This window comes from Berghia stephanieae, chromosome 7, assembly GCF_034508935.2.
Source record: "Berghia stephanieae isolate SIO BIC M18660-M18661 chromosome 7, UCSD_Bste_1.3, whole genome shotgun sequence".
Lineage (NCBI taxonomy): Eukaryota > Metazoa > Mollusca > Gastropoda > Nudibranchia > Aeolidiidae > Berghia > Berghia stephanieae.
The window spans coordinates 26,209,485-26,236,617 of record NC_088366.1 but is presented as its reverse complement, the minus strand read 5'-3'; the positions used below and the strand labels follow the sequence as shown (position 1 = coordinate 26,236,617).

The window sequence follows — 27,133 nt, the reverse complement described above, 5'->3', positions numbered from 1 at the left end:
TAATTTGTTCACAACCCAAGTGAAGCATCATTACCGAAGACTTTTGAACGAAATTGCATTGTTATATTATGAAGAATAATTGATACTCAAAAGGGATTCTTGATTCAAGATGCAGTAAGTACATAAAAACAATATCCTTATGTGTTTTGCAAACATGCTTTACTCCTTAACAGTTTGCACTGCTCACCAATTTATTACATATCCTCATCATCAGTAGCAAAATCCTCTTCGTCCTCTGAAGTGTCGTCAAGGAAATCACTGTCAAAGCTATCACTACCATCCTCGGCATATGTATCGTCGTCAGTACTGGTGCAGCTTTCTTCATACACAATTTCCTGCAACTCATCTGGAATGAAAGCATCTTTGAACCACTGTACTTCCAATTCATTTGCAGAATTTCTCTGCCAACCGTTATCCTCTGGTTTTGGAATGCTAGGATTCTGGCACACTGCATTCCTCCAAATGAGAGTTTGAAAGTTGGCTCTTGATAGGTGCAGTGACAATACTTGACTACAAGGAGGCATCTGACACAGATCAATTCCACCACTGCATGAGATGGTACCTTTCTTTCCTTTGAAACGCTGGCGAACTATGTCATACCTCACTTTGTTGACACTTGTGCATGAGGTTTTGCCATACAGCTTGCACACAAATGACTCTAACATGAGACAGTCATTACTCGAAACAGCTGCTGATGTTCCAAATCTGGAGAACAGAATTCTAAGATCTTCCTCCTTTTGAAGAAATTTTAGAGCTTTCAGCTTTCCTTGCCCAGCAAAGCAACTTGTGTCACAGCCTGTGAATGCATGGACACCAAGTAATGCATCACACATCTGTTTAGACAAAGTCTTTGCTATCTGAGAGACATTGATTTGTCGCCTGTTGTTGCCACAGCCAGTATCAAAAATCAGGGTCTTTCCAATTGTCTCTGAGAATGAAAGGAGAAGTAAGAAGACATCCGTGTCTGGTGATCTGACAACAATTGTTTCACAGTTTGGTTGGCGGGAAGCATATTGACAGTGCAGTATAATTCGTGCGTCTGCCTCTTCCTGTGATGAGTAGAGATCTAGACAAGGTACAGCTGTGGTAAATTCATCCGTGTCACTGTAAAGTAAGGTGCATCTCTCTTCACAGACAAAGAAGATTTCCCTGTTTCTCAGTTTCTTTGCATATTCGTTACTTTCCCATTCCTTGAGGAGAAACCTGATAAGGGATCTTTTGTTATCAACGCAGCTGAGAAATGATTTCCAACGTCTGGGCACTGTTGTTGCAGATCCTCTTAACAAGTATGCATTATCTTCAGAAGATCCTCTCCTCAATCTCTCACAACTTTTGATTGAATCTTCTATGTAAGTATCAGTCACAAAGTGTACACAAGCTGCTTGTGGTAAGGAGAAAAATGTAAATTTGGCTACTTCACCAAATGTATTCGGGATTGCTGACAGAGTTTGTAACAGTGCATTGCCATCAACAATGTAAACGGTGTTTGTTTTGTTTTTTGCATAATCCTCGAACATTAATGAATTGTCAGGCGTGAGCTTGTGCAACAGAGTTGCTTTGTTGGTCTTCAGAGGTAAACCATCTGATGAAGCCAGCGACCATGGAGTAGGTGTTAGAGGATATTGAAGAACTTTTTGAAGATCAACACTGTGCTCTTGGGACAAATCAAGAAGCTGGCCAAATAAATTTCTTTGTGCCTTGATTTTGACCACGTTCATGTCTTTTTTCACTGTTACCACTTTCCTCAATGATGCAAATGTCTTGGTCTTGTTCCTTTCTAATGGCTTGTGAAATTCTACAGTCTTTTCCTTCAGTCTGTTTTCAACAAAACTTTCAAACAATCTTTTTCCTGTTTTTTCCACGGCTAGCAGGTCATCAGCAACATCCTCTTGCACTTTCATTCCTGAAGCTAGACTGACCAGACCATCTTCAACTTCAAAGGGATTGATAAATGCTGAAAATGCCTGGAGGATCTTTTGCACTCGCTTTTCACTTTGTCTTTTTTCTGCAAGGCTCAATTCTTTGTGGGTGTCTATATCTATACAGTTGTTGTTGCTGATCATTCTTTGGGTTGCTGATACATATTCTGCTCGATTGTGTCTTGTTACACTCCAACGGTAATAGCTTGGAAGACTCTTGCTGAACCCAACAATACCTCCTTTTGTCTTTGCATGTTTGTTTATTGTTTGTCCAATGGTCATATCAACTGCTATTCTTCCAGCAGGCGTCCTTGATCTGGAGACACTAAATCCATTATCTTGTAACATTTCTTCTGCCCCTGGGTGGGAATGAATCAGGTTGGTTAGTGACACAAAATATACACTGAGATACTTGGCATAATTGTGGTGATTCATGGTAAAACGCAGTGGGCACAGTTCTTTTAAACAAGATATATGAAGAAGAAAGTTGTTTGTCTTTGTAGCTCGCAGAAACTGGAGGAGAAGCCAAACTCTGTCCATGTATTGGATCCAGTATTGTGCAGTTTTTCCGTACTTTCCTGAGCGGACACTCTCTTTGAAGGCTTCATACTGGGAAAATAACTCAGCATACACAGTTGACTGGAGAATTTTATTAGCTGTATGGCTTGAAATTCCTTCGGTGAATTCCTTTATGTAAGACATGAGGTCTTTACTGAGTTTTGAATCCGTGTCCTGCTCAAATTTTGCAAGCAGAAGCCTCTCTAGAGCCTCCAAAACAGACACATGCACTCGTATAGCTCTGTTGTAGTTCTTTCCACTCATAACCCTATCCATAGAACCATGTGCACATAGCCCCGCTTCAGTCACAATTTCTTCAAAACCAGATCCACTTTGGAGCTTTCCCAGGGCACCAAGATATGAAATTATGGTGTGAAAGACACCCAGGTGAATAATGACTGATTTGTAAAGCTGTGGGTTTTGCCAGACAATATCGTAAGCTTTCTTTGCTACAGCAAGGTCAAATGTTACAAATGTATATTAGTGCATGGGCCAGTGGGCGAAACCCCCCCCCCCCCCCCCCCTGGGGGAGTTTTCGCCACATGGTTTTTCTGAAACAGCAATATATCTTGAGTATTAATCCGGGTGTTACCGTTTTTTCAAGTGTCATTTACGAGAGTTAAGGCCCTTGAAAGGTCATTAGGTGCAATTTTTTGTGAAATCGTTTTTGTGCATAAAATGGTTGTTTATCACCTTAAAATTGTTTCACATACAATCAATAATGGAATTTTATTGTAATTTCTCATTTTTTGCCTCATATCATAAAATATTTTACAAAGCCATATAGCGTTTTAAAATCTTTGATAGCCATTTTCTCTATAATTTGAAAAAAAAAATCTATTACAGTGTACTTGTTTCCCTTCAGGATAAATAAACAAGAGGGATTTTGCACTAGGACAATTCAGGCATGCTTCAGGGACATATAACACAAATTAATCCGGGTGTTACAGTTTTTTCAAGTATCATTTACAGGAGTTATGGCCCTTGAAAGGTCATCGGGTGCAATTTTTCGTGAACTCATTTTTGTGCATAAAATCATTGTTTATCACCCTAAAATTGCTTCAAATGCAATAAATAGTGGAATTTTATTGTCATTTCTCATTTTTTGCCTCATATCATAAAATATTTTACAAAGCTATATAGGGTTTTTAAATCTTTGATAGCCATTTTCTCTATAATATGAAAAACATATATATTACAGTGTATTTGCTTCCTTTCAGTGATAAATAAACAAGAGGAATTTTGTACTAGCGCAATTTAGGCATGTGGGTGTTCTGTAGGGTGAAGTTGAATTTAGACGGTGAACGTTTCCGTGGCTGGAAAGGTTGGCTTTCATCAACAACTCCAAACCCCCAAAATGAAAATGAAACCAACATGCCTTCAATTGTTGAATATATGCCTGTCATCAATGCTCCCATAACTGAAGCAGCTACAGTACAGAAGGTGCTACAACTATCTTTGGAGGCAACACAAGAGCTTGGTCAGCCATATACATTTGTAACATTTGACCTTGCTGTAGCAAAGAAAGCTTACGATATTGTCTGGCAAAACCCACAGCTTTACAAAACAGTCATTATTCACCTGGGTGTCTTTCACACAGCCGTTTAAATAGGGCCCAAACTTTCACTTTAGTTACTTCTTCCCTCACTGGCTACCGTCGAGTAATGTAAACAATCCACCGTCAACCACAGTGATAACACCTGTCAAGACGGGGTGCACTGGCAATAAATTATGTCTGCAGGTAAATCTCATCGCTTTGAATTTCTCTCAGGCAGAGAGTAGTAGAAATTTCATCAAAATACTCAATTTTCTCAGCCTGTTGTGGACGCAGCATCTTTTTCATAATTTTCAAACATATATGGATACAAAGATCAGCTTTTCCTCTACAAGACGCAATTATTTTTGTTTACATCATTAAATGATAAGTTTGTGTTTTGCTCTTTTGAATAATTAGAGTTTTTTATGAAATAAATATTAAAATTATAAGTTTAAGAAATATTTTAAAATTCAAAATATAAAACCAACACTTTTTACCATCAAGGGTGAGGGATCAGAGAAAAGTAGATAAAATTATCTTTCATATGATATATTTTTTATTATGTAGATTCAGGGATTTAAGAATAGAGAGTGTGGAAAGGAATCTCAATAATTATTTTTGTTACCAACAAAGAGGAGAATATTTCATGATATTTTAGAAACCCAATAATAAAACTAGATAGTGATGATAAGAGACATTTATTTAATTTGATTTCATTGAATTTAAGCGGAAATTTTAGATATTTCTTAAATTTACTTATTTAAGTTCTGTTCAGGTCATGGAGAGACACACTGAAGACGGTCATCACACCAGAACAAATGAAATATTTCGAATTTGTTGTGAAAGAGTACAGAGCCGTGCTGAGAGGATTAAAAGACTCTAGACGTTATCAACAATTGACTATAAATATAAATGAGAAATTCTGACATATTTAAATATTTCAATTTGCGAGAAATGTATCTCACTGGTACATAATTTAAAGAAATGCGATGCAGGTATTGATACCTTTGGTTCAATGAGAAAACTCTGAACAAGGAACAAATACTTAATGAGGTGAATATGATCTTAATCTTTCACCAGTGATGTGCTATATGCAGTCTATATGGCACACAAATTAAAAGAGGTGCAAGTCAAGTACATAAAAAAAGTAATGTCTCAAAAATAAGGTTATGAAAATTATAAGAACTCTTTAAGATTTTCTTAGTGGTTTTGATTGTCTTTAAATGAGTGTCCTTATATAACATTTTTTAATGGAATTCTTATAATTCGTTGATTCTGGGATAAATATAAATGAATCACATTTGACTATGTTTCTGGTTTATAAAATGTCTATTAAGACAATGCTGTGATTGGATTTCAGTTCTACCTTACTCAAAATCCTTACTTTTACGTACAGGTGAATTGATATCTCAAAAACGCCTCAATCTACGGGTATAAAATTTATATGTCTACATTCTACAGATATTCAACATCATTTCCATTACTTATGTTAAAAAATCTTAAGTGTTGAACATGTTAAAATATTCTCTTAAAAATTTCAATTAACTTAAATTTATGTATCAATTTCATGGGTTATCCCTCTTGATTTTTAACAACATCATAATAATGATTAAATAATCAATGAAAACTCTGTTAATAAACTGTTTGGTAGTATAATTATTTTTTTTGCTACACTTAATAACGGCAATACTACATTAGTTTGAAATTCAGAAAAAATCGATCAAAACGGCGAAAAAATTGTCTCCCTCTCTCAGTGTAAAGCTATGACTCATCATCACTAGTCTGGCTAGATTTACCTGGCGAACTAAACTGAAAGCAATAAACGCCTGTGTTCACACCATAATGTCATATCTTGGTGCCCTGGGAAAGCTCCAAAGTGGATCTGGTTTTGAAGAAATTGTGACTGAAGCAGGGCTATGTGCACATGGTTCTATGGATAGGGTTATGAGTGGAAAGAACTACAACAGGGCTATACGAGTGCATGTGTGTGTTTTGGAGGGTCTAGAGAGGCTTCTGCTTGCAAAATTTGAGCAGGACACGGATTCAAAACTCAGTAAAGACCTCATGTCTTACATAAAGGAATTCACCGAAGGAATTTCAAGCCATACGGCTAATAAAATTCTCCAGTCAACTGTGTATGCTGAGTTATTTTCCCAGTATGAAGCCTTCAAAGAGAGTGTCCGTTAAGGAAAGTACGGAAAAACTGCACAATACTGGATCCAATACATGGACAGAGTTTGGCTTCTCCTCCAGTTTTTGCGAGCTACAAAGACAAACAACTTTCTTCTTCATATATCTTGTTTAAAAGAACTGTGCCCACTGCTTTTTACCATGAATCACCACAATTATGCCAAGTATCTCAGTGTATATTTTGTGTCACTAGCCAACCTGATTTATTCCCACCCAGGGGCAGAAGAAATGTTACAAGATAATGGATTTAGTGTCTCCAGATCAAGGACGCCTGCTGGAAGAATAGCAGTTGATATGACCATTGAACAAACAATAAACAAACATGCAAAGACAAAAGGAGGTATTGTTGGGTTCAGCAAGAGTCTTCCAAGCTATTACCGTTGGAGTGTAACAAGACACAATCGAGCAGAATATGTATCAGCAACCCAAAGAATGATCAGCAACAACAACTGTATGGATATAGACACCCACAAAGAATTGAGCCTTGCAGAAAAAAGACAAAGTGAAAAGCGAGTGCAAAAGATCCTCCAGGCATTTTCAGCATTTATCAATCCCTTTGAAGTTGAAGATGGTCTGGTCAGTCTAGCTTCAGGAATGAAAGTGCAAGAGGATGTTGCTGATGACCTGCTAGCCGTGGAAAAAACAGGAAAAAGATTGTTTGAAAGTTTTGTTGAAAACAGACTGAAGGAAAAGACTGTAGAATTTCACAAGCCATTAGAAAGGAACAAGACCAAGACATTTGCATCATTGAGGAAAGTGGTAACAGTGAAAAAAGACATGAACATGGTCAAAATCAAGGCACAAAGAAATTCTTTTGGCCAGCTTCTTGTTTTGTCCCAAGAGCACAGTGTTGATCTTCAAAAAGTTCTTCAATATCCTCTAACACCTACTCCATGGTCGCTGGCTTCATCAGATGGTTTACCTCTGAAGACCAACAAAGCAACTCTGTTGCACAAGCTCACGCCTGACAATTCATTAATGTTCGAGGATTATGCAAAAAACAAAAACAAACACCGTTTACATTGTTGATGGCAATGCACTGTTACAAACTCTGTCAGCAATCCCGAATACATTTGGTGAAGTAGCCAAACTTACATTTTCCTCCTTACCACAAGCAGCTTGTGTACACTTTGTGACTGATACTTACATAGAAGATTCAATCAAAGGTTGTGAGAGATTGAGGAGAGGATCTTCTGAAGATAATGCATACTTGTTAAGAGGATCTGCAACAACAGTGCCCAGACGTTGGAAATCATTTCTCAGCTGCGTTGATAACAAAAGATCCCTTATCAGGTTTCTCCTCAAGGAATGGGAAAGTAACGAATTTGCAAAGAAAACTGAGAAACAGGGAAATCTTCTTTGTCTGTGAAGAGAGATGCACCTTACTTTACAGTGACACGGATGAATTTACCACAGCTGTACCTTGTCTAGATCTCTACTCATCACAGGAAGAGGCAGACACACGAATTATACTGCACTGTCAATATGCTTCCGCCAACCAAACTGTGAAACAATTGTTGTCAGATCACCAGACACGGATGTCTTCTTACTTCTCCTTTCATTCTCAGAGACAATTGGAAAGACCCTGATTTTTGATACTGGCTGTGGCAACAACAGGCGACAAATCAATGTCTCTCAGATAGCAAAGACTTTGTCTAAACAGATGTGTGATGCATTACTTGGTGTCCATGCATTCACAGGCTGTGACACAAGTTGCTTTGCTGGGCAAGGAAAGCTGAAAGCTCTAAAATTTCTTCAAAAGGAGGAAGATCTTAGAATTCTGTTCTCCAGATTTGGAACATCAGCAGCTGTTTCGAGTAATGACTGTCTCATGTTAGAGTCATTTGTGTGCAAGCTGTATGGCAAAACCTCATGCACAAGTGTCAACAAAGTGAGGTATGACATAGTTCGCCAGCGTTTCAAAGGAAAGAAATGTACCATCTCATGCAGTGGTGGAATTGATCTGTGTCAGATGCCTCCTTGTAGTCAAGTATTGTCACTGCACATATCAAGAGCCAACTTTCAAACTCTCATTTGGAGGAATGCAGTGTGCCAGAATCCTAGCATTCCAAAACCAGAGGATAACGGTTGGCAGAGAAATTCTGCAAATGAATTGGAAGTACAGTGGTTCAAAGATGCTTTCATTCCAGATGATTTGCAGGAAATTGTGTATGAAGAAAGCTGCACCAGTACTGACGAAGATACATATGCCGAGGATGGTAGTGATAGCTTTGACAGTGATTTCCTTGACGACACTTCAGAGGACGAAGAGGATTTTGCTACTGATGATGAGGATATGTAATAAATTGGTGAGCAGTGCAAACTGTTAAGGAGTAAAGCATGTTTGCAAAACACATAAGGATATTGTTTTTATGTACTTACTGCATCTTGAATCAAGAATCCCTTTTGAGTATCAATTATTCTTCATAATATAACAATGCGATTTCGTTCAAAAGTCTTCGGTAATGATTCTTCACTTGGGTTGTGAACAAATTAGCCTTTTTTCATGATATATCTATTGTTTTTACCACACCTTCAACTTACTTTTAAATGTGACAACTGGACATCAATACCATGTTTAAAAAGAATGAAAATTATTATGAATTTGGCATCCCACAAAGGGGAGAAAAATTTAAGGGTTGCGTACACTTTTAGTTTTTCCTGTGACGTAGAAATATGAAGGTTGTTGTTGAGGCTTGGGCCATAGCTTTCTTCAGTGCTACATTTTTAATGAACATGCTGTTTTTGGCCATATTTAAAATAATTTTTGTGTAAAACACTGAAATAGCCCATAAGTTTAGATATGACACTTCATGAGATTACTGACAAATTGTTTCAACTTTCTGTGAATCTATATAATATTTACAAATTGAAAGCTTGTGCACATAGTTTGATAGTATATTCAATTTCTTTCAGTTTGATACCCAATTTGCATATATTTGAATTAATATTGTAGTCTCCAGAGCCTTTGAAAGAAATGTTGTCTCTTTTTTGCAAGGGGACACAACTCACTTTTTTCAAAGGGCCATAACTCTCTTAAATGACACTTATTTTTACGGTAACAGTGGAATTTGTATGGCCAATAAGTTCTATTATTTGAAAAACATAGTGGCATAAACTCCCAAAGGGGGGGGGGGGGGGGTCCCAGTGGCATAAGCACTATATGTGTTATATGCCCATTAATCATGCCTGAATTGTGCTAGTACAAAATTCCTCTTGTTTATTTATCACTGAAAGGAAGCAAATACACTGTAATATATATTTTTTTCATATTATAGAGAAAATGGCTATCAAAGATTTAAAAACCCTATATAGCTTTGTAAAATATTTTATGATATGAGGCAAAAAATGAGAAATGACAATAAAATTCCACTATTTATTGCATTTGAAGCAATAGGATTCCACAGTCTGACGTCACGTCCGCCTAGCAACGAATCGGCTGGCTCTAAACAAAAAAAAAAATCCGTGCTTGGTCCAGGCAAGGAATAATTGGAAAATCGCTCAAAAAACAATTTTTATCTTAAATATGGTCCAGTATTTTGTACCAGATTGTCTACACCAGTCAGAGAGTCACTCCTGCAAGTTTTACAGATTTCCAAATGGACAGGCAGACAAAAAATTGAAGAAAAAGTGGACCACTTTAGTCAGGTAAGCACGCACGCCTCGTCGAACATTTGATAGAGTTCGTAGTCCAGATCTAGGTCAAGTTCTAGCTTACGTAGACCTATATTTTATTATTAAAGTGTACAATTGCACGAAATTATAAATAAAAATACATTCCAAACTAGGTTTTTATTGAAGTTGAAGCAAAAATGATATCTCAATCGTTTTGATGTTAAGGCTGATAAACTGAATGAGAGTTAAGTTCTACTGATAAGTGATAATTTTTTTAAAAGGAGAACAAGAAGAAAGAGAATAAAATATTTGTTAAAATCTTACTTTAAACTCGATACCTTTATGGCAAAATGAAAATAAATAAATAAAATAACGCAACCTCTCCCCCCCCCCCCCCCCTCACGCAGATCTCTCTCTCTCTCTCTCTCTCTCTCTCTCTCTCTCTCTCTCTCTCTCTCTCTCTCTCTCTCTCTCTCTCTCACACACACACACACACAAACACACATACTTTCCTCTTTTTTTTGGAAAGTTTCTCTGATTCTCTGCCATGCCTCCCCTCCCGACAGCCGAGGTGGCAACTCTGTGTGAACAAAGCAAGATGGCGGCAGGGACCTCTCTCCTTTACCTGTGCCCGATTGTTGACACTCCAAAGTTTCCATCACCGCACTGTCCAGTACAGTACTGACTGAAATAAAGAGAAAACGCAAGTCTTGCCACACTCAACCCCAAGATCAACTTTAACTGTGTAAATTTAAGAATTCTTATTTTTATATATACCTAGTCAAAATCATCAAAAGAAGTAATGAGGAAGTGCGACATTTTGCTGAATGTGCGATTTCATAAAAGACAGGCGAGAGACCCACCAGTAACCTAGTCTCTTGCACTCCTTTGATTTATCATGCATTGAGCTGGTGTCAAACAAGATAGTCTAAAACAAAGTACTTATCAAATTAAATAATATACCCAATATGCCCAACAGAATTATTGTTTTTTTTTTTTTAATCTTTTCATTTCAGGTGAAAGGACAAAAGATCCAACATCATCATCAAGAGTGTGTTCTTGTCACTTCAGAGATGGTGACAAAGCCAACCTCCCTGAATTGTTTGACAGAAATAAAAATAAATTGTTTCCATCAGAGCCAGAAAGAAAGAAAAGAAAAGTGACACAAGGAATTCCCACCCCATCTCAATTGGCACCAACATCAAGAAGTCCACCACCACCACCACCACCACCACCACCACCACCACCATCATCATCATCATCATCATCATCATCATCACCATCATCATCATCATCATCATCATCATCATCATCATCATCATCATCATCATCAGCTCAACTCTCTTCATCATCATCACAAAGTCCCACCTTTAAAAAAACCAGATTCCTCATCATCATTATTTTCCTCCTCATCATCATCCTCATTATCTTCTCCCTCATCATCATCTCAACTCTCGTCACCATCATCACAGGATTCCATCTTTAAAAAAAAAACAGATTGTAGAACAAGTGAGGATATTTTAAATAGAACAACAAATTTAATTCAAGAACAAAAAATTACAGACAAAAATAAGGAAATAGCTAGCTTTAAAAAACCCAACTAAGTTAGATTCAACGCACTTACACTGTTTCAAGCCTTACAGAAAAAGTTCTTCGAATGGAGACAGGTGTACATTCTTTTAAAATATTTAATATTATTGTTCAATATGTTGAGTGCTTTAGAGGTAACATTATTTATTATAGTAGATGGGAAGTTCAGGAAGAGACAGTTGCATTAAAAGACCAAATTTTCATTATTACACTTATGAAACTTAGACAGAACTACGCTAACCTTCATATTTCACAATTGTTTAGCGTTAGTGAAAGTACTATAACAAATATTATACAAACTTTTATTCATGTTTTACATAAGCCATACGCTTCTCTTTGAAAATGTTATGAAGGTTACATGCCCTTCTAGACATAAAAATAAACTATCAGCTCCATCATCATTTTTAAGATTTCCAAATTGCAGAATGATCATTGATTGTACAGATGACCAAATTGCTATTCCTAAAGAAATGGATAAACAACGGTTAACTTATTCTTCTTATAGGTCCATGAATTCTGTTAAAGCTCTTGTTGGTCTAAGTCCAAATGGTGTGATAAATTTTATTTCTAAACATGATCCAGGGTCTGTCTCGGATAAGGTCATTGTACAAAATTGTGGATTACTAAAACTTTTAATTTTAAGCCCTGGAGAATTAATTTTAGCAGATAAAGGTAATAAAGGTAAAACCCCATCCTGATTCAAGATAATTTACCTCAAGGAGTAACTGTAAATATCCCTCCCTTTTTACATAATAAATTTACTGAAAATGAGATTTTATTAACAAAAGAAATTGCTTCATGTAGAATTCATGTTGAGAGGGCTAATGAAAGACTGAAAAATGTTAACATCCTCTCATATATTCCAACCATGTTAAGAGAAACATCTGATATTATTTTTCAATTTGTTGCAGCACTTGTCAATCCCCAGTCTCCTCTTATTAAGGAGATTGCATTTTGTTAGCTTTGCCATTTATTTTGTACAACACACATATTTTGTTCATCATCATCAAATCACCATTCAAAATAATGGTTTTGTAGGTCCATACATGATTTTACATGATAAACATGACAAATTATGGCATTGTTGTATCAATGTATGTTCAATGTCATTAACATTGTTAAATAAAACCACACAAATTAGTTTTGGACTGAATCAACCCAAGGCATCATCAAGATAGATCTGTGGAAGTAAAAGAATAAAAGATTCAAATTTAGAGCTGCGACCATGCTCAATAGGCAAAAAACAAACAAACTAATAAAACGTCTGTTGTGGTCTTGTGGTATGACACTCGCTTTCAGATCAGAAGGTCCTGGGTTTGGGCCTCGCTCGGCACATAGTTGAGTCCTTGGAGAAGGCTCTTTACTCACAATCTCTCACCGTACTCAGGTGTCAAATGAGTACCTGGCGTTGTCTCTGTCCGAAAAAATTGTAATATCGCCCAACAGGCATCATGTCCCGTCTTACATGTTAAATGTTGCTGTTGGCCAGGGACCCCTTGTAAAGCACTTTGAGCACATTTAGTGGATATTACGCTGTATAAAAACTCAATTAAAAAAACAAATTAAGTGATTCTTTCATTCATCTTGCTTTGTTGATAAGGGGGAAACCCGAAACGTCCATTTTATCTGTTTTCGTATATTAAATTGAAGTTCACATTCAATTTCACAATGTTATTGATTTCTTCGAGTTTCAAGCAGCAACATTTACATTACACCTTAACCCAATAGGAAGTTTAGTTTACCGTGACTAACACTATGTTGTTCAGGCGAAGCCTTCTCAGAGGTGGAAATGCCGTGAGCTTACCTCGAACTCGGCTAAACGGGATTTTTTAAATGGGTCTATCTCGGCTTATGCTTATTTGTTTCCACTGGCGGTCGGTCAATAGAGCGAAGTTGTTTTGTGCCGCCCTATTATTTTCCGTAGATTAGCATGTCAACCAAACAAAAAACTTCAATTTTAAAATTTTGATAAAAATTAAAAATTTAGCACATACTGCTTTTTGTTTTGAATTTAATATTTGACGACTCGTGCGTCGCTCCGCGAAGGTAGCGTCAAATCGGCACGTTTCATCTTTCCCCCGTTGCCTGCGCGGGGTGACAATGAGCGGAGGGTGTGGTGTGGTGGGGAAGTTTTTTTTTTTGTTTATATGAGCCAGTATTCGTTTGGCCGTCCTGTCCTTATCCTATACTCTGTTGTACCTTGAAGAAAGGTCGTTACCACTCCCCAATCTCCCTCCACCCTCCCTCCCCAACTAACTATTGTCTTTCACTGCTAGAATAATTAGGCCAAGACGGACAATCTAGCGATGCACGCCCTGAGGTCCTACTTGGGATAAATTAAAACCATATCAGTTTTATCACTGAAAGAAGAGGCTTTGCTTCACTTAGATATACGGATGAAGAGAATGGCAATAAATATATATTTTATCATTGTTGGTTTTGCTTAAATATATATTAAATATCAAAAAGAACAGTAAACAAAGTATGCACCGAGAAGAGCCCCATGGTACTATAAATAAAAATCCCTGACCCCACGGAGTCCTTCATCCCGCACACTCCCAACGATCCCTACTCAACTTGTATTGTGTGCATTGTCTAATAATAGTATAATTATAAAGATGTCGCTGATTGTGTGTGAAGTTAACAAGTGCTTTGCGTTTGGAATTAAATGTGGATTTTTAAATTCAATTATTCTAAAGTTGTGTGTCATACCGTTAGTATTCAGAGAAAATGTATTATCGCTGTTGTCATTGTTTATGAAACCTACCTGTTTTTATCTTGAATCATTTTATTTTAAAAGTTATTTCTGTAATTTGTAACCAATCATGAATCATGTTGATTTTTTAATTGAAAATCGATTCCGACACTTATCCCATCAAGAGAAAATAGTGGTGAAAGATTTAGGTCCACACAAACCAGTGAATTTTAACTTAGTTTCTAACACACCGAGGAGACAGCGCCGATTTAATAATGATTATTTTTAAAACGCTTCATTGTTTTTATTGCTTGATATTTGGTGATGTATGCTATAACGGACAACAGGAGGATTCAGTGATATTGCGCACATCTCTCAGGCACTGAAGAAACATTCTGAATGAAATAGCCATGTCACAGATGCTGTTAAATATAAACTTTTCAACGTTGTAGATATATGAAATCAGTTGGAAACAGGACATGCTGCGTCTGTGAGTCGTTATAATGAACAGATGAAAGTTAACAGACAAGTTTTGTCCAAGATCATTGATGCTCTTTTGTGAGTACGTCTCGTTAATATTCTAACACACACACATACACGCACACACAAATACACGCACATATGCAAACAATGCAATACCCCCCTCCACACACACACACACACACACACACACACACATACAAAGTAGGTCAAATTAAGTTAAATTAACTAGACCAATAAAATTTGATTCTGTATTTCGGATTTGTGCCGCCTTAAATACAATGTGACCAACCGCCCCTGTTTGTTTCGATACAGATGCACATGTATCGAAAATTCAGACTTTGTGCTTTTAAATGGTGTAAACATTATTAGAATAATTTGTTAAGAATTATGTTTGTAAGGAGTATGATTTGTCCTAATTGTGACACAATGACGGAGCCGATCGCAGAACGCAGTGCACGAACCCCGAAAAGTGACTGAGAACGAACTCGAATCGCAGATCCGTGATAAGACCTATAGCAACAACAAAGACATCATTGGAAAGGGCGAGAACTCTGCTTTCTTTTGATAGGTGATTTCCCATGATCCTTTGCGAAGCCTCCTTGTGAGGTTGACGGATTCGTCGCGGGAAAGCCGTTTTTCCTTTTTTCTTTGGACTGGATGATGTTTCCATGATAGTTCACATATCATTGTGAAACACATTTCCTCTAGAATGTGGAAAAATAGCAATTAACTAGGAAATCCTGTTCACCGCCCTGCGATGTGCGAAAAATAAAGTGTATAATCGTCGACCGGATTTCCCTCTCTGCCTCTATTTGATGGTAGCCGATGTACGGCTGGCTGGCGAACCACCTTTCCAATGACTCCTCTTTTCACTAACTGGATCGCTATGGAGTCTTTGAAGATTGCTAATTGGTAAGTTTTTACCTTTTCTCAACTAAATGAAATAATTTCATATCACCTTGTTTTATTTAGAAGGGTTTAAAAAATTCGGTAGGGAATCGAACCGAAGGGGGGTGTTCCAATGGAAGGAACAGCTTCAACAGCCGATCCGAAGCAAAATGGCGTCTGTTTACGCTGGATACAACATTCTCGTTTTACGCTTGTGGCGTGAATGATACATTCTGTTGTGTATTTTTGGCCTTAATGTGATGTAGCATTTGTTTGCTTGTCTACATCAGTATTCAGATTAGAGGAGCTACTGAACTACTCAAGCAGCCTTACTTCGTTACTGTATTTTATGTAGTTTTAAATTGAGAAGACGAGCCCCAGCCCAACTAACGAGAGTTGAGAGTGTGACGGTGGAATTAATTTAATTAATCAGACTAGTCTATGTGGAAGTGTGTTTTGGTCTTTCGATTAGATAATGTATTCTTATTATTACATTTCAGTGTCAATGTGTATCAATGGCCTATAGTCAGACTCTAGTAACTGTCACTGACAGTGTCAGTGATCTGACAGAATTAAGTCTTTTTCTAAAATGTAAAATTTGACTGCTACATGATAATTATTTAGGCTAGGTATTTTGTCTGTGCTTTAGTGTTTTGGAAGCATATTTTACATAAGTATTTATTTGTTCCAGATGACAACTCTGCCATTCTGCCATTCCGAAGTATGCATAGCCAAAAGGCAGGGATGAGACAGTGACAGGCCACACATTTATGAAGTTTACAGTTGCAACTCTGGACTATGGCTCCTGATTCCGACGATTTGGACTATGGCATCATTGAAGGATGTAATAGGTAAGTTGATACATTTTCTACACTGGTTGAATTGATTTCTTATTGTTTTGATTCGGAAGGGTGGAATGAAAAAAGGTAAGAGTACTAAGAGTCTACTAACTGAATTGGGGTTCTAATGGAGGGAACATTTATGTTCATGAACTTATTATTCATGCCATGCCAAGTCCTTAAAGAGTAAGAGCCTAAGGGCCCATAGAGCTGGAGCTTATCCAGGTTGTAATAACATGAAACGGGCAAGCGATGAATGGCATAACAACTCTGTACTGCCGTATAAGTAATTAGAACTTGTGTCGCCACGATGCTTGTCAGTCGTTTAACAGAGCCATCATGAGGGTTAGGTAGATGATTTGAAAGCTTGTTTTACATTTTCTTCTTCTTTCTTTTTCAAGATGATGATGTCTTCAAACTGCTGCGCAAAATCTTCTTGCGGATTGGGAGGGGACGACCTTGCGACAGGCCTCAAATTTCTGAAGTAACTAACCGACTTCTCCTGCAGCTGTACTTCTTGAAGGAAGAGAGCAGCACATCTTTTAGACAAGTAATTTATTTTTTGCACTTTTTATTTATGTTTTGAATTTTTAATCTCGTCTTCACTCTGACTGCTTTGGGGTACACACTTTCTTTCTTTTTCTGTACAACTCTTTCTCTCATTTCATTTCAATTTTGTTTTTTACCCTTTGTACCTTGCGGTATCGGGCATGATCAGGTTTTTTTCTCATGGTCTAGAGGCTTAGTTAGCGGGGAATCATTCTACTGTCAATATGCCACTGAGTCTGTATGGTATGAATTGAATTTTGCTCGGACAGCAGCTGTTAACGGCTTGCTCTTTTCGATTTTCAACTACCAAGATTTCTTTTGCGCTTGCAACTTGCACATGAGACTTCCAAGTTTGATCGTCCATCTCCAATAGGACTAGGTCTCAATCTCACCTACCAGTCAGACCTGGAGGGTGGAAATGTTGAGAAAATAATTCCACAGTAACATATGACCAGTCATGCACTGGCCGGTATTCGACCCCGGAACCTTCTCAAAGGCGAGAACCATATAATACAGTGTAACATAACGACATCGCCGGGGACTGATGACTTATGTCGTTATATTCCTGTATTTTCAGGATAACGCTTAGTTTTAAGGCAAGTGCTGCTTTATTACGTAGCCTTGGTGTTAAGAATTCCCATGATGACTAAAGCCACAGCCATAGCCGCATCAATGTCTACTGCTGTTTTGAATTGATTGTTTGGTCATGTTGATGGTAACACAATTTCTTTGTTACGTTTTGTATTTACAGCTGAAAGAATGGATGGAGAGACTTGTACCACACATGCAGATCGTGACGGAAACCCGGATTTATCACAGGATACAATCTATCATCAGTGTGTGTAAGTCTCTTCAAGCCACACCAGACCATCTTATAACCTTTCTGGCTGAGCCATACTGCTTCCATGATGTTGCAGACTCACTGTCAGCGCTTGGCTTGAAACGATACCACCTACAGGAAGCTGTCCCGTATGATGTTCCTCCAAGTGCTGATGTGAGAAATGAAGTCATAATAGATTTGGAAAAGCTTAGAGCCCATGAGCGGCAAGATCAGTCTTTCGTCCATAAGTGGATCCAAAATTTAAGTTTGTCTTCTCGTCCTTTGAGTAAGACTCAGATGAAGAGGAAAGTTGACAAATGTCATAAAACCTATCAGACTTTAAATAAAAGTAAAAATAAATCCGATGCTCGTTTAAAAGAGTTTGAGGAATTTTTAAAAGCCCCTTTTCTCAATGATGGTGTGATTGCTACCATACAAAAGCCATTTAAATGTATTATGTGCACTTCTTTACTTGATATTACTAATGTACAGGATTCAAAAATTCAAATGTTAAATTGTAAAAACTCTGAAATTTCTTATGAATTGCAAATTCAGAAAAGTATAAATAATGACCTTGCTAGTGAAGTAGAACAATTAAAAGATAGGGGGGAACATGTTTTTGACTTGAAAGTGAAAGATAAACTGGGGGAGGTTATTAAAAAAAATGTTATTCTTGAAAAAGAAGTTGAAGAGGTCTCAAAGACAAAGTTGTATGCAAAAAATTATGTGCAGAAGAAGCATCTTCAGCAGGTAATTGAGGAAAATGTAGCCCTGTCTTCAGAAATAGAATGTAAAAGTTTAACTATTAATTCTATGTCTGAATGTATATCTTCTTTAAAGAAAAAACTTAAAACTGAACAATCTTTGAAAAGTAAATATAAAGTAGCTTTAGACAAACATTCCAAAATGAACTTAGAACTGTCAGATATGTTAGAATGTGAAAAGGATGATGATGTTAAATTGCGTGAATCAGGTAGTAGCCATAGGTATTCTGATTCCATTCGTAAAACTTTTTATGATCTTCAGGGTGAGGGTAATGTTGCGGCTTCAAATTGTTCCTCTGTTGTAGCCACTGTGGCCAAAAATTTATTTAATGCCAATATTAATATGGAAGACTTGCCTTGTAAGTCGACTCCTTTGAATTTTTCAAATGAAGCAAATTTTATAGCTCAACACCAGGTTGTTGAGGAGATTAAGAAAGCTGACCATTTTATGTTCGCATGTGATGCTACGAGTCGTCAGAAGGCACATTTCTTAGAACAACATATTCAACTATCGACTGGAAAGCAGCTAAGTTTAGGTTTCTCCGAAATTGCCTCTGATGACTCGGATACATTGCTTGAAAAATGTATTGATGTGTTTGATAATATGTGTGATATTTATTGCCTTAATACTTCAGTTGACCATTTTTCATTGTTTAAAGAAATTGTGCGGAAAATGAAAGCACTTATGTCAGACAGGGCATCTGTCATGAAATCCTTTGATAAAAAGATGGCTGCTTACAAATGTAACATTTTAGAAGGTGAGGACTGTTCGACACATTTTAATTTTTGCAACGCTCACTTTTTACTTGCATTATCTTCTGCTGCAGCCGAAGCCATTGATTCGGTTGAAGCTGTGCTAAAGGAGGATGGCGGTAAGCTGGGGCGAGATTCCAATCCTGTCTATGGTAGTTTTGAAAAATGTAAAGAAACTGCAGCTGTGAGAGCTATCCGCACTGCCGCTGATTGTCTCGGACCAAGAGGGGATGAAAAAAATGGATCTAGACAGGAATGGCTTGCTTTCTGCTCTTCAAAGCAGATACGTTCAAAGTTTACCAGTTATCGTTCTAATCGTTTCAATAATTTATTTCAAAATGCCACTGCTTTGTTGTTACATAAAGATGATATTGACACCTTTCTCTCCGAGTATGTTTCCCATAGTAATCTAAAATTGCAATCTGTTATTGCGGACATCAAAGACAATAATATTATAACAAATGTTGCTGCCATTTCATTTTTTCATGTATTTTTTACAGAGCCATACTGGCTATTAATGAATAGTCACCACACTTATTTTGATTTTCCTGCCTATGTAAAGTTAATGGATGACGCTCTTTGCCATTGGCGGAATGAATCTTTCAATCCGGTTGATGCTGTGTCTGTTTTCCCTGACTTGAACCTTCAAGCCAGTGATAAAGATGTTGAAGTTGTAAAAATGTTTTTTGCATCTGATGATTATGATATATTGCAATTTTCCTCTGCTTTGCATATGATTATTGACAAATGTAGAGATGCATTGATTAGACAGTTGTGTGATTTTCTTGATGGGGGAATATTTGGAGGAGAAATTGAAGATGATGTAAAAACTGTGCTTTCCTCATGCCCTTTGACTAATTTGACCGGTGAGAGACTTTTTGGTGACTTGGATTATGACATGCACAAGAGAAGAAATGCGTCCTTGTACCTTAGGTCAACCACAAGTATGTGGAAGCGTAATAAGACAAGCGGGTGGTTAGATACTCTTAGTTCTTGTGCATCAAGACAGCTAATTGAAAAGGGTATAAGGTATGGGCCAGAATGGAAACAGCGGGACAAAGATGAAAAGAGGAGGGTTAAGGAAAAAGTTAAGAAAAGAATATTAGACAATAAATGTAAGAAGGGTGAGAAAGAAATTCAAGCTAAAAAAAGGAAACTTGCTGCTATAGATGCAATTACAGATGTCCATTTAGCCACTACAAAAGAAGCCTTAGATATTTTATTTCATGGCCCCAAAGCAGCAGAACGTTTGAAAGATCAGATCAGGTTTAGAGCTCTAGTAAAAGGAGAAAGCATTACTCTTGCAGGAAACAAACAGGTCCTTTATGATAAACTGCTAGAGCATATATCTAGTTCAGATAATTTCAATGTGAATTAAAATATAAAATGGTATACCATATCTATGACGTCCAACTCTAATCGTGTAAACACCAGATCGGAATCAAGATTTATTTTTAACTGAAACTGATGCTGTTTCTTTCTATCATTGTTTATTTTGTTCATATTCACATTCTGATATGTGCATGTATTTCCTTGATCACCATGTGTTAAAAAGACAGAAGAAATAGCCTTTTTTTGATGTATGATTGTGATGTATTTGGTGTATTTTTTACGCTTCCCCTTTTACATTTATACTGGAGAACAATCGGCATGATGAGAATTTCGTTGTCATTTAACAGTCGGTAGTCTCAAACTCTGTCCATGATGTTGGGCTATTAAGGGTATATGCTCTGTTGGCTACAATGATTGAAAACTACATACTTCAAGCTTTAATTTGGTATATAGTTGAACTTTATAGGGCGATTTGTTGACTTTATATGATTTTTTTTGTGCCAACTTTCATTGTAAATCGGGAGGCCATTTGTAACTATTCTTCACAAGTACATTCTCTTTGAGCAATAATCACATTTTCTGATGTGAAGTTAGTCCCTGGGTCACTATTGATTTAGAAAGTAGAGGAAATAACCTTTCTTTTGATATGTGGTTTGGCCATGTAACTTTATTGATTAATTTTTTATGAATTTTTTTGTCGTTTCGCACCGCGATATTCCTCTGTTTTGCATTATTTTTTTCAAAAAGGTCAATTTTGGCCTTCGCTTGATTTTCAACAGCCCATAACTCATCCATTTTGTGTGTAAATGGCCTAGAAAAAATTAGAATAAGTCTCTAGGTGCCATAGAGTGGCTACAAAGTAAAAACAAATTTCTGTTATTGCAAATTATTGCGTTATGAGCTCTTGAATTTGGCTTTGCGGCCGTATTCTGAACATTTTGTAATGAATTTTGTGATTTTTGTCATTTTTAAAGTCATGTCACTCTTTGCATTATTATATCTGTCTTGTAAAACTTCTTCCTGTCAATATTTGGATGGTATAGACAGAGGAAATGGGTGTCAAGCATGCTTTTACGCATTATTCGTAAAAATAATTGACTTTGAAAATACGACTTTCGCCTCTGCGCGCGGAAGGTCGGAAATGTCTAAGTCCAATAAAATTTCAAAAATTCATAACTCGCTTGTTTTTTGGTCGATTTGTATAATTTTTTTTTTATTCTCTTAGTTATGAGGAGTGGAATAAGAATCTATGAGCTTTGGTATCCTGTCATGAATTTCAAATTTTCGCCTGTCCTACCTACTAACACTGGTCTAAATAAATCCTTTATTCATCCCATAGAGGAAATTTATCTCTAGGGTCTATTCCCAGGGAAGACTGGAATAACCACGGTGCAGCGCCGCAAATTGAGCTAGGGCGAGGTGACTTGCTCAAGGCCACACAGTGCAGCGGCGGGTGAACGAACTCGGTACCTTTCGGGTACGAAGCAAAAACCGTACCGCTGATCCACGCTGCCCCACATGAAGTATGATAAAATGTCTAGCGTGATTGGTGATTGTGATGCTCATATGAGTATTATAATAAAGGTTACAACACGATACTAAATAGTATGTAGTAGACTATAGTCAATAGCAACGAAAATTAGCGAAGCAAGACTAAGACCTCAAAGACTCAAAGTCAGTGGTCCATAAGATAAAAACACAATAATTCAATGACTCCCTCTCTCTCTCCCTAACTAAAATCGAACGTAAACAGTTAAATCTTTCCATTGGATATACTAAATCTGCCTAAACTCAAAGTAAACTGATTATTGTCCAACAGTAGTTTTACGGAGATGTGAGATTTTGAGAGTGAGAATGAGAAGACGAAATGACTTACCTTCACAGAATACTCTTTATTCTTCATGCTGGCTTGAACTTTGCCGAACATCAAGCCATCTGAGTAAGTGAAAGTCAAAACAGGACCTGACTGATGATGATTTTCACCTCGCGAGACACTTTTATGCTCATTGGAGAAGTATTTCATAAGGGCGGTGATGGAAATAGAGTTCGTGTCAGCCATTTTTCTCGACTGTTTAGAGCCAGCCGGTTTGTTGCCATGCGTTGCTGCGCAGGATTACGTCACGACTTAGGAAGCCTATTTTAGGGTGATAAACAATCATTTTATTCACAAAAATGAGTTCACGAAAAATAGGCTTCCTAAGTCGTGACGTAATCCTGCGCAGCAACGCATGGCAACAAACCGGCTGGCTCTAAACAGTCGAGAAAAATGGCTGACACGAACTCTATTTCCATCACCGCCCTTATGAAATATTTCTCCAATGAGCATAAAAGTGTCTCGCGAGGTGAAAATCATCATCAGTCAGGTCCTGTTTTGACTTTCACTTACTCAGATGGCTTGATGTTCGGCAAAGTTCAAGCCAGCATGAAGAATAAAGAGTATTCTGTGAAGGTAAGTCATTTCGTCTTCTCATTCTCACTCTCAAAATCTCACATCTCCGTAAAACTACTGTTGGACAATAATCAGTTTACTTTGAGTTTAGGCAGATTTAGTATATCCAATGGAAAGATTTAACTGTTTACGTTCGATTTTAGTTAGGGAGAGAGAGAGGGAGTCATTGAATTATTGTGTTTTTATCTTATGGACCACGGACTTTGAGTCTTTGAGGTCTTAGTCTTGCTTCGCTAATTTTCGTTGCTATTGACTATAGTCTACTACATACTATTTAGTATCGTGTTGTATCCTTTATTATAATACTCATATGAGCATCACAATCACCAATCACGCTAGACATTTTATCATACTTCATGTGGGGCAGCGTGGATCAGCGGTACGGTTTTTGCTTCGTACCCGAAAGGTACCGAGTTCGTTCACCCACCGCTGCGCTGTGTGGCCTTGAGCAAGTCACCTCGCCCTAGCTCAATTTGCGGCGCTGCACCGTGGTTATTCCAGTCTTCCCTGGGAATAGACCCTAGAGATAAATTTCCTCTATGGGATGAATAAAGGATTTATTTAGACCAGTGTTAGTCACGGTAAACTAAACTTCCTATTGGGTTAAGGTGTAATGTAAATGTTGCTGCTTGAAACTCGAAGAAATCAATAACATTGTGAAATTGAATGTGAACTTCAATTTAATATACGAAAACAGATAAAATGGACGTTTCGGGTTTCCCCCTTATCAACAAAGCAAGATGAATGAAAGAATCACTTAATTTGTTTTTTTTAATTGAGTTTTTATACAGCGTAATATCCACTAAATGTGCTCAAAGTGCTTTACAAGGGGTCCCTGGCCAACAGCAACATTTAACATGTAAGACGGGACATGATGCCTGTTGGGCGATATTACAATTTTTTCGGACAGAGACAACGCCAGGTACTCATTTGACACCTGAGTACGGTGAGAGATTGTGAGTAAAGAGCCTTCTCCAAGGACTCAACTATGTGCCGAGCGAGGCCCAAACCCAGGACCTTCTGATCTGAAAGCGAGTGTCATACCACAAGACCACAACAGACGTTTTATTAGTTTGTTTGTTTTTTGCCTATTGAGCATGGTCGCAGCTCTAAATTTGAATCTTTTATTCTTTTACTTCCACAGATCTATCTTGATGATGCCTTGGGTTGATTCAGTCCAAAACTAATTTGTGTGGTTTTATTTAACAATGTTAATGACATTGAACATACATTGATACAACAATGCCATAATTTGTCATGTTTATCATGTAAAATCATGTATGGACCTACAAAACCATTATTTTGAATGGTGATTTGATGATGATGAACAAAATTTGTGTGTTGTACAAAATAAATGGCAAAGCTAACAAAATGCAATCTTAATAAGAGGAGACTGGGGATTGACAAGTGCTGCAACAAATTGAAAAATAATATCAGATGTTTCTCTTAACATGGTTGGAATATATGAGAGGATGTTAACATTTTTCAGTCTTTCATTAGCCCTCTCAACATGAATTCTACATGAAGCAATTTCTTTTGTTAATAAAATCTCATTTTCAGTAAATTTATTATGTAAAAAGGGAGGGATATTTACAGTTACTCCTTGAGGTAAAATATCTTGAATCAGGATGGGGTTTTACCTTTATTACCTTTATCTGCTAAAATTAATTCTCCAGGGCTTAAAATTAAAAGTTTTAGTAATCCACAATTTTGTACAATGACCTTATCCGAGACAGACCCTGGATCATGTTTAGAAATAAAATTTATCACACCATTTGGACTTAGACCAACAAGAGCTTTAACAGAATTCATGGACCTATAAGAAGAATAAGTTAACCGTTGTTTATCCATTTCTTTAGGAATAGCAATTTGGTCATCTGTACAATCAATGATCATTCTGCAATTTGGAAATCTTAAAAATGATGATGGAGCTGATAGTTTATTTTTATGTCTAGAAGGGCATGTAACCTTCATAACATTTTCAAAGAGAAGCGTATGGCTTATGTAAAACATGAATAAAAGTTTGTATAATATTTGTTATAGTACTTTCACTAACGCTAAACAATTGTGAAATATGAAGGTTAGCGTAGTTCTGTCTAAGTTTCATAAGTGTAATAATGAAAATTTGGTCTTTTAATGCAACTGTCTCTTCTTGAACTTCCCATCTACTATAATAAATAATGTTACCTCTAAAGCACTCAACATATTGAACAATAATATTAAATATTTTAAAAGAATGTACACCTGTCTCCATTCGAAGAACTTTTTCTGTAAGGCTTGAAACAGTGTAAGTGCGTTGAATCTAACTTAGTTGGGTTTTTTAAAGCTAGCTATTTCCTTATTTTTGTCTGTAATTTTTTGTTCTTGAATTAAATTTGTTGTTCTATTTAAAATATCCTCACTTGTTCTACAATCTGTTTTTTTTTAAAAGATGGAATCCTGTGATGATGGTGACGAGAGTTGAGATGATGATGAGGGAGAAGATAATGAGGATGATGATGAGGAGGAAAATAATGATGATGAGGAATCTGGTTTTTTTAAAGGTGGGACTTTGTGATGATGATGAAGAGAGTTGAGCTGATGATGATGATGATGATGATGATGATGATGATGATGATGATGATGATGATGATGATGATGATGATGATGGTGATGATGATGATGATGATGGTGGTGGTGGTGGTGGTGGTGGTGGTGGTAGTGGTGGTGGTGGTGTGGTGGTACTTCTTGATGTTGGTGCCAATTGAGATGGGGTGGGAATTCCTTGTGTCACTTTTCTTTTCTTTCTTTCTGGCTCTGATGGAAACAATTTATTTTTATTTCTGTCAAACAATTCAGGGAGGTTGGCTTTGTCACCATCTCTGAAGTGACAAGAACACACTCTTGATGATGATGTTGGATCTTTTGTCCTTTCACCTGAAATGAAAAGATTAAAAAAAAAAACAATAATTCTGTTGGGCATATTGGGTATATTATTTAATTTGATAAGTACTTTGTTTTAGACTATCTTGTTTGACACCAGCTCAATGCATGATAAATCAAAGGTGTGCAAGAGACTAGGTTACTGGTGGGTCTCTCGCCTGTCTTTTATGAAATCGCACATTCAGCAAAATGTCGCACTTCCTCATTACTTCTTTTGATGATTTTGACTAGGTATATATAAAAATAAGAATTCTTAAATTTACACAGTTAAAGTTGATCTTGGGGTTGAGTGTGACAAGACTTGCGTTTTCTCTTTATTTCAGTCAGTACTGTACTGGACAGTGCGGTGATGGAAACTTTGGAGTGTCAACAATCGGGCACAGGTAAAGGAGAGAGGTCCCTGCCGCCATCTTGCTTTGTTCACACAGAGTTGCCACCTCGGCTGTCGGGGAGGGGAGGCATGGCAGAGAATCAGAGAAACTTTCCAAAAAAAAGAGGAAAGTATGTGTGTTGTGTGTGTGTGTGTGTTGTGTGTGTGGAGAGAGAGAGAGAGAGAGAGAGAGAGAGATCTGCGTGAGGGGAGGGGGGGGGGGGGGGGGGAGAGGTTGCGTTATTTTATTTATTTATTTTCATTTTGCCATAAAGGTATCGAGTTTAAAGTAAGATTTTAACAAATATTTTATTCTCTTTCTTCTTGTTCTCCTTTTAAAAAAATTATCACTTATCAGTAGAACTTAACTCTCATTCAGTTTATCAGCCTTAACATCAAAACGATTGAGATATCATTTTTGCTTCAACTTCAATAAAAACCTAGTTTGGAATGTATTTTTATTTATAATTTCGTGCAATTGTACACTTTAATCATAAAATATAGGTCTACGTAAGCTAGAACTTGACCTAGATCTGGACTACGAACTCTATCAAATGTTCGACGAGGCGTGCGTGCTTACCTGACTAAAGTGGTCCACTTTTTCTTCAATTTTTTGTCTGCCTGTCCATTTGGAAATCTGTAAAACTTGCAGGAGTGACTCTCTGACTGGTGTAGACAATCTGGTACAAAATACTGGACCATATTTAAGATAAAAATTGTTTTTTTGAGCGATTTTCCAATTATTCCTTGCCTGGACCAAGCACGGATTTTTTTTGTTTAGAGCCAGCCGATTCGTTGCTAGGCGGACGTGACGTCAGACTGTGGAATCCTATTGCACCCGATGACCTTTCAAGGGCCAT

General features: G+C 37.1%; 1 protein-coding gene and 2 long non-coding RNA genes across 3 annotated transcripts; 2 read left to right on the top strand and 1 right to left on the bottom strand.

The window, feature by feature from the left end:
* Positions 1–9,631: 9,631 nt before the first annotated feature.
* On the top strand, positions 9,632–13,070 carry LOC144976961 (uncharacterized). Its single transcript, XR_013646206.1, has 2 exons — positions 9,632–9,852; positions 10,836–13,070. It is a non-coding gene; the product is annotated as an uncharacterized LOC144976961 (long non-coding RNA).
* Positions 11,334–22,585, bottom strand: LOC144976962 (uncharacterized). The gene is made up of 2 exons (XR_013646207.1): positions 22,409–22,585; positions 11,334–12,589 (listed from the first exon to the last, which is right to left on the bottom strand). It is a non-coding gene; the product is annotated as an uncharacterized LOC144976962 (long non-coding RNA).
* Positions 15,189–21,708, top strand: LOC144976960 (uncharacterized). Its single transcript, XM_078921613.1, has 4 exons — positions 15,189–15,499; positions 16,167–16,326; positions 16,716–16,864; positions 17,615–21,708. The coding sequence occupies exons 2-4, from the start codon at positions 16,302–16,304 to the stop codon at positions 20,576–20,578; spliced, it is 3,138 nt and encodes a 1,045-aa protein (XP_078777739.1). The 5' UTR covers positions 15,189–15,499; positions 16,167–16,301; the 3' UTR covers positions 20,579–21,708.
* Positions 22,586–27,133: the final 4,548 nt, after the last annotated feature.

Excerpts from the sequence above, each read along its gene's own strand:
- LOC144976960 (XM_078921613.1), top strand. The coding sequence starts at position 16,302 with ATGGCATCATTGAAGGATGTAATAG. Across the intron at positions 16,327-16,715 it reads ATCATTGAAGGATGTAATAG|ATGATGATGTCTTCAAACTG; the intron begins GTAAGTTGATAC and ends TTCTTTTTCAAG. Across the intron at positions 16,865-17,614 it reads GCAGCACATCTTTTAGACAA|CTGAAAGAATGGATGGAGAG; the intron begins GTAATTTATTTT and ends TTGTATTTACAG.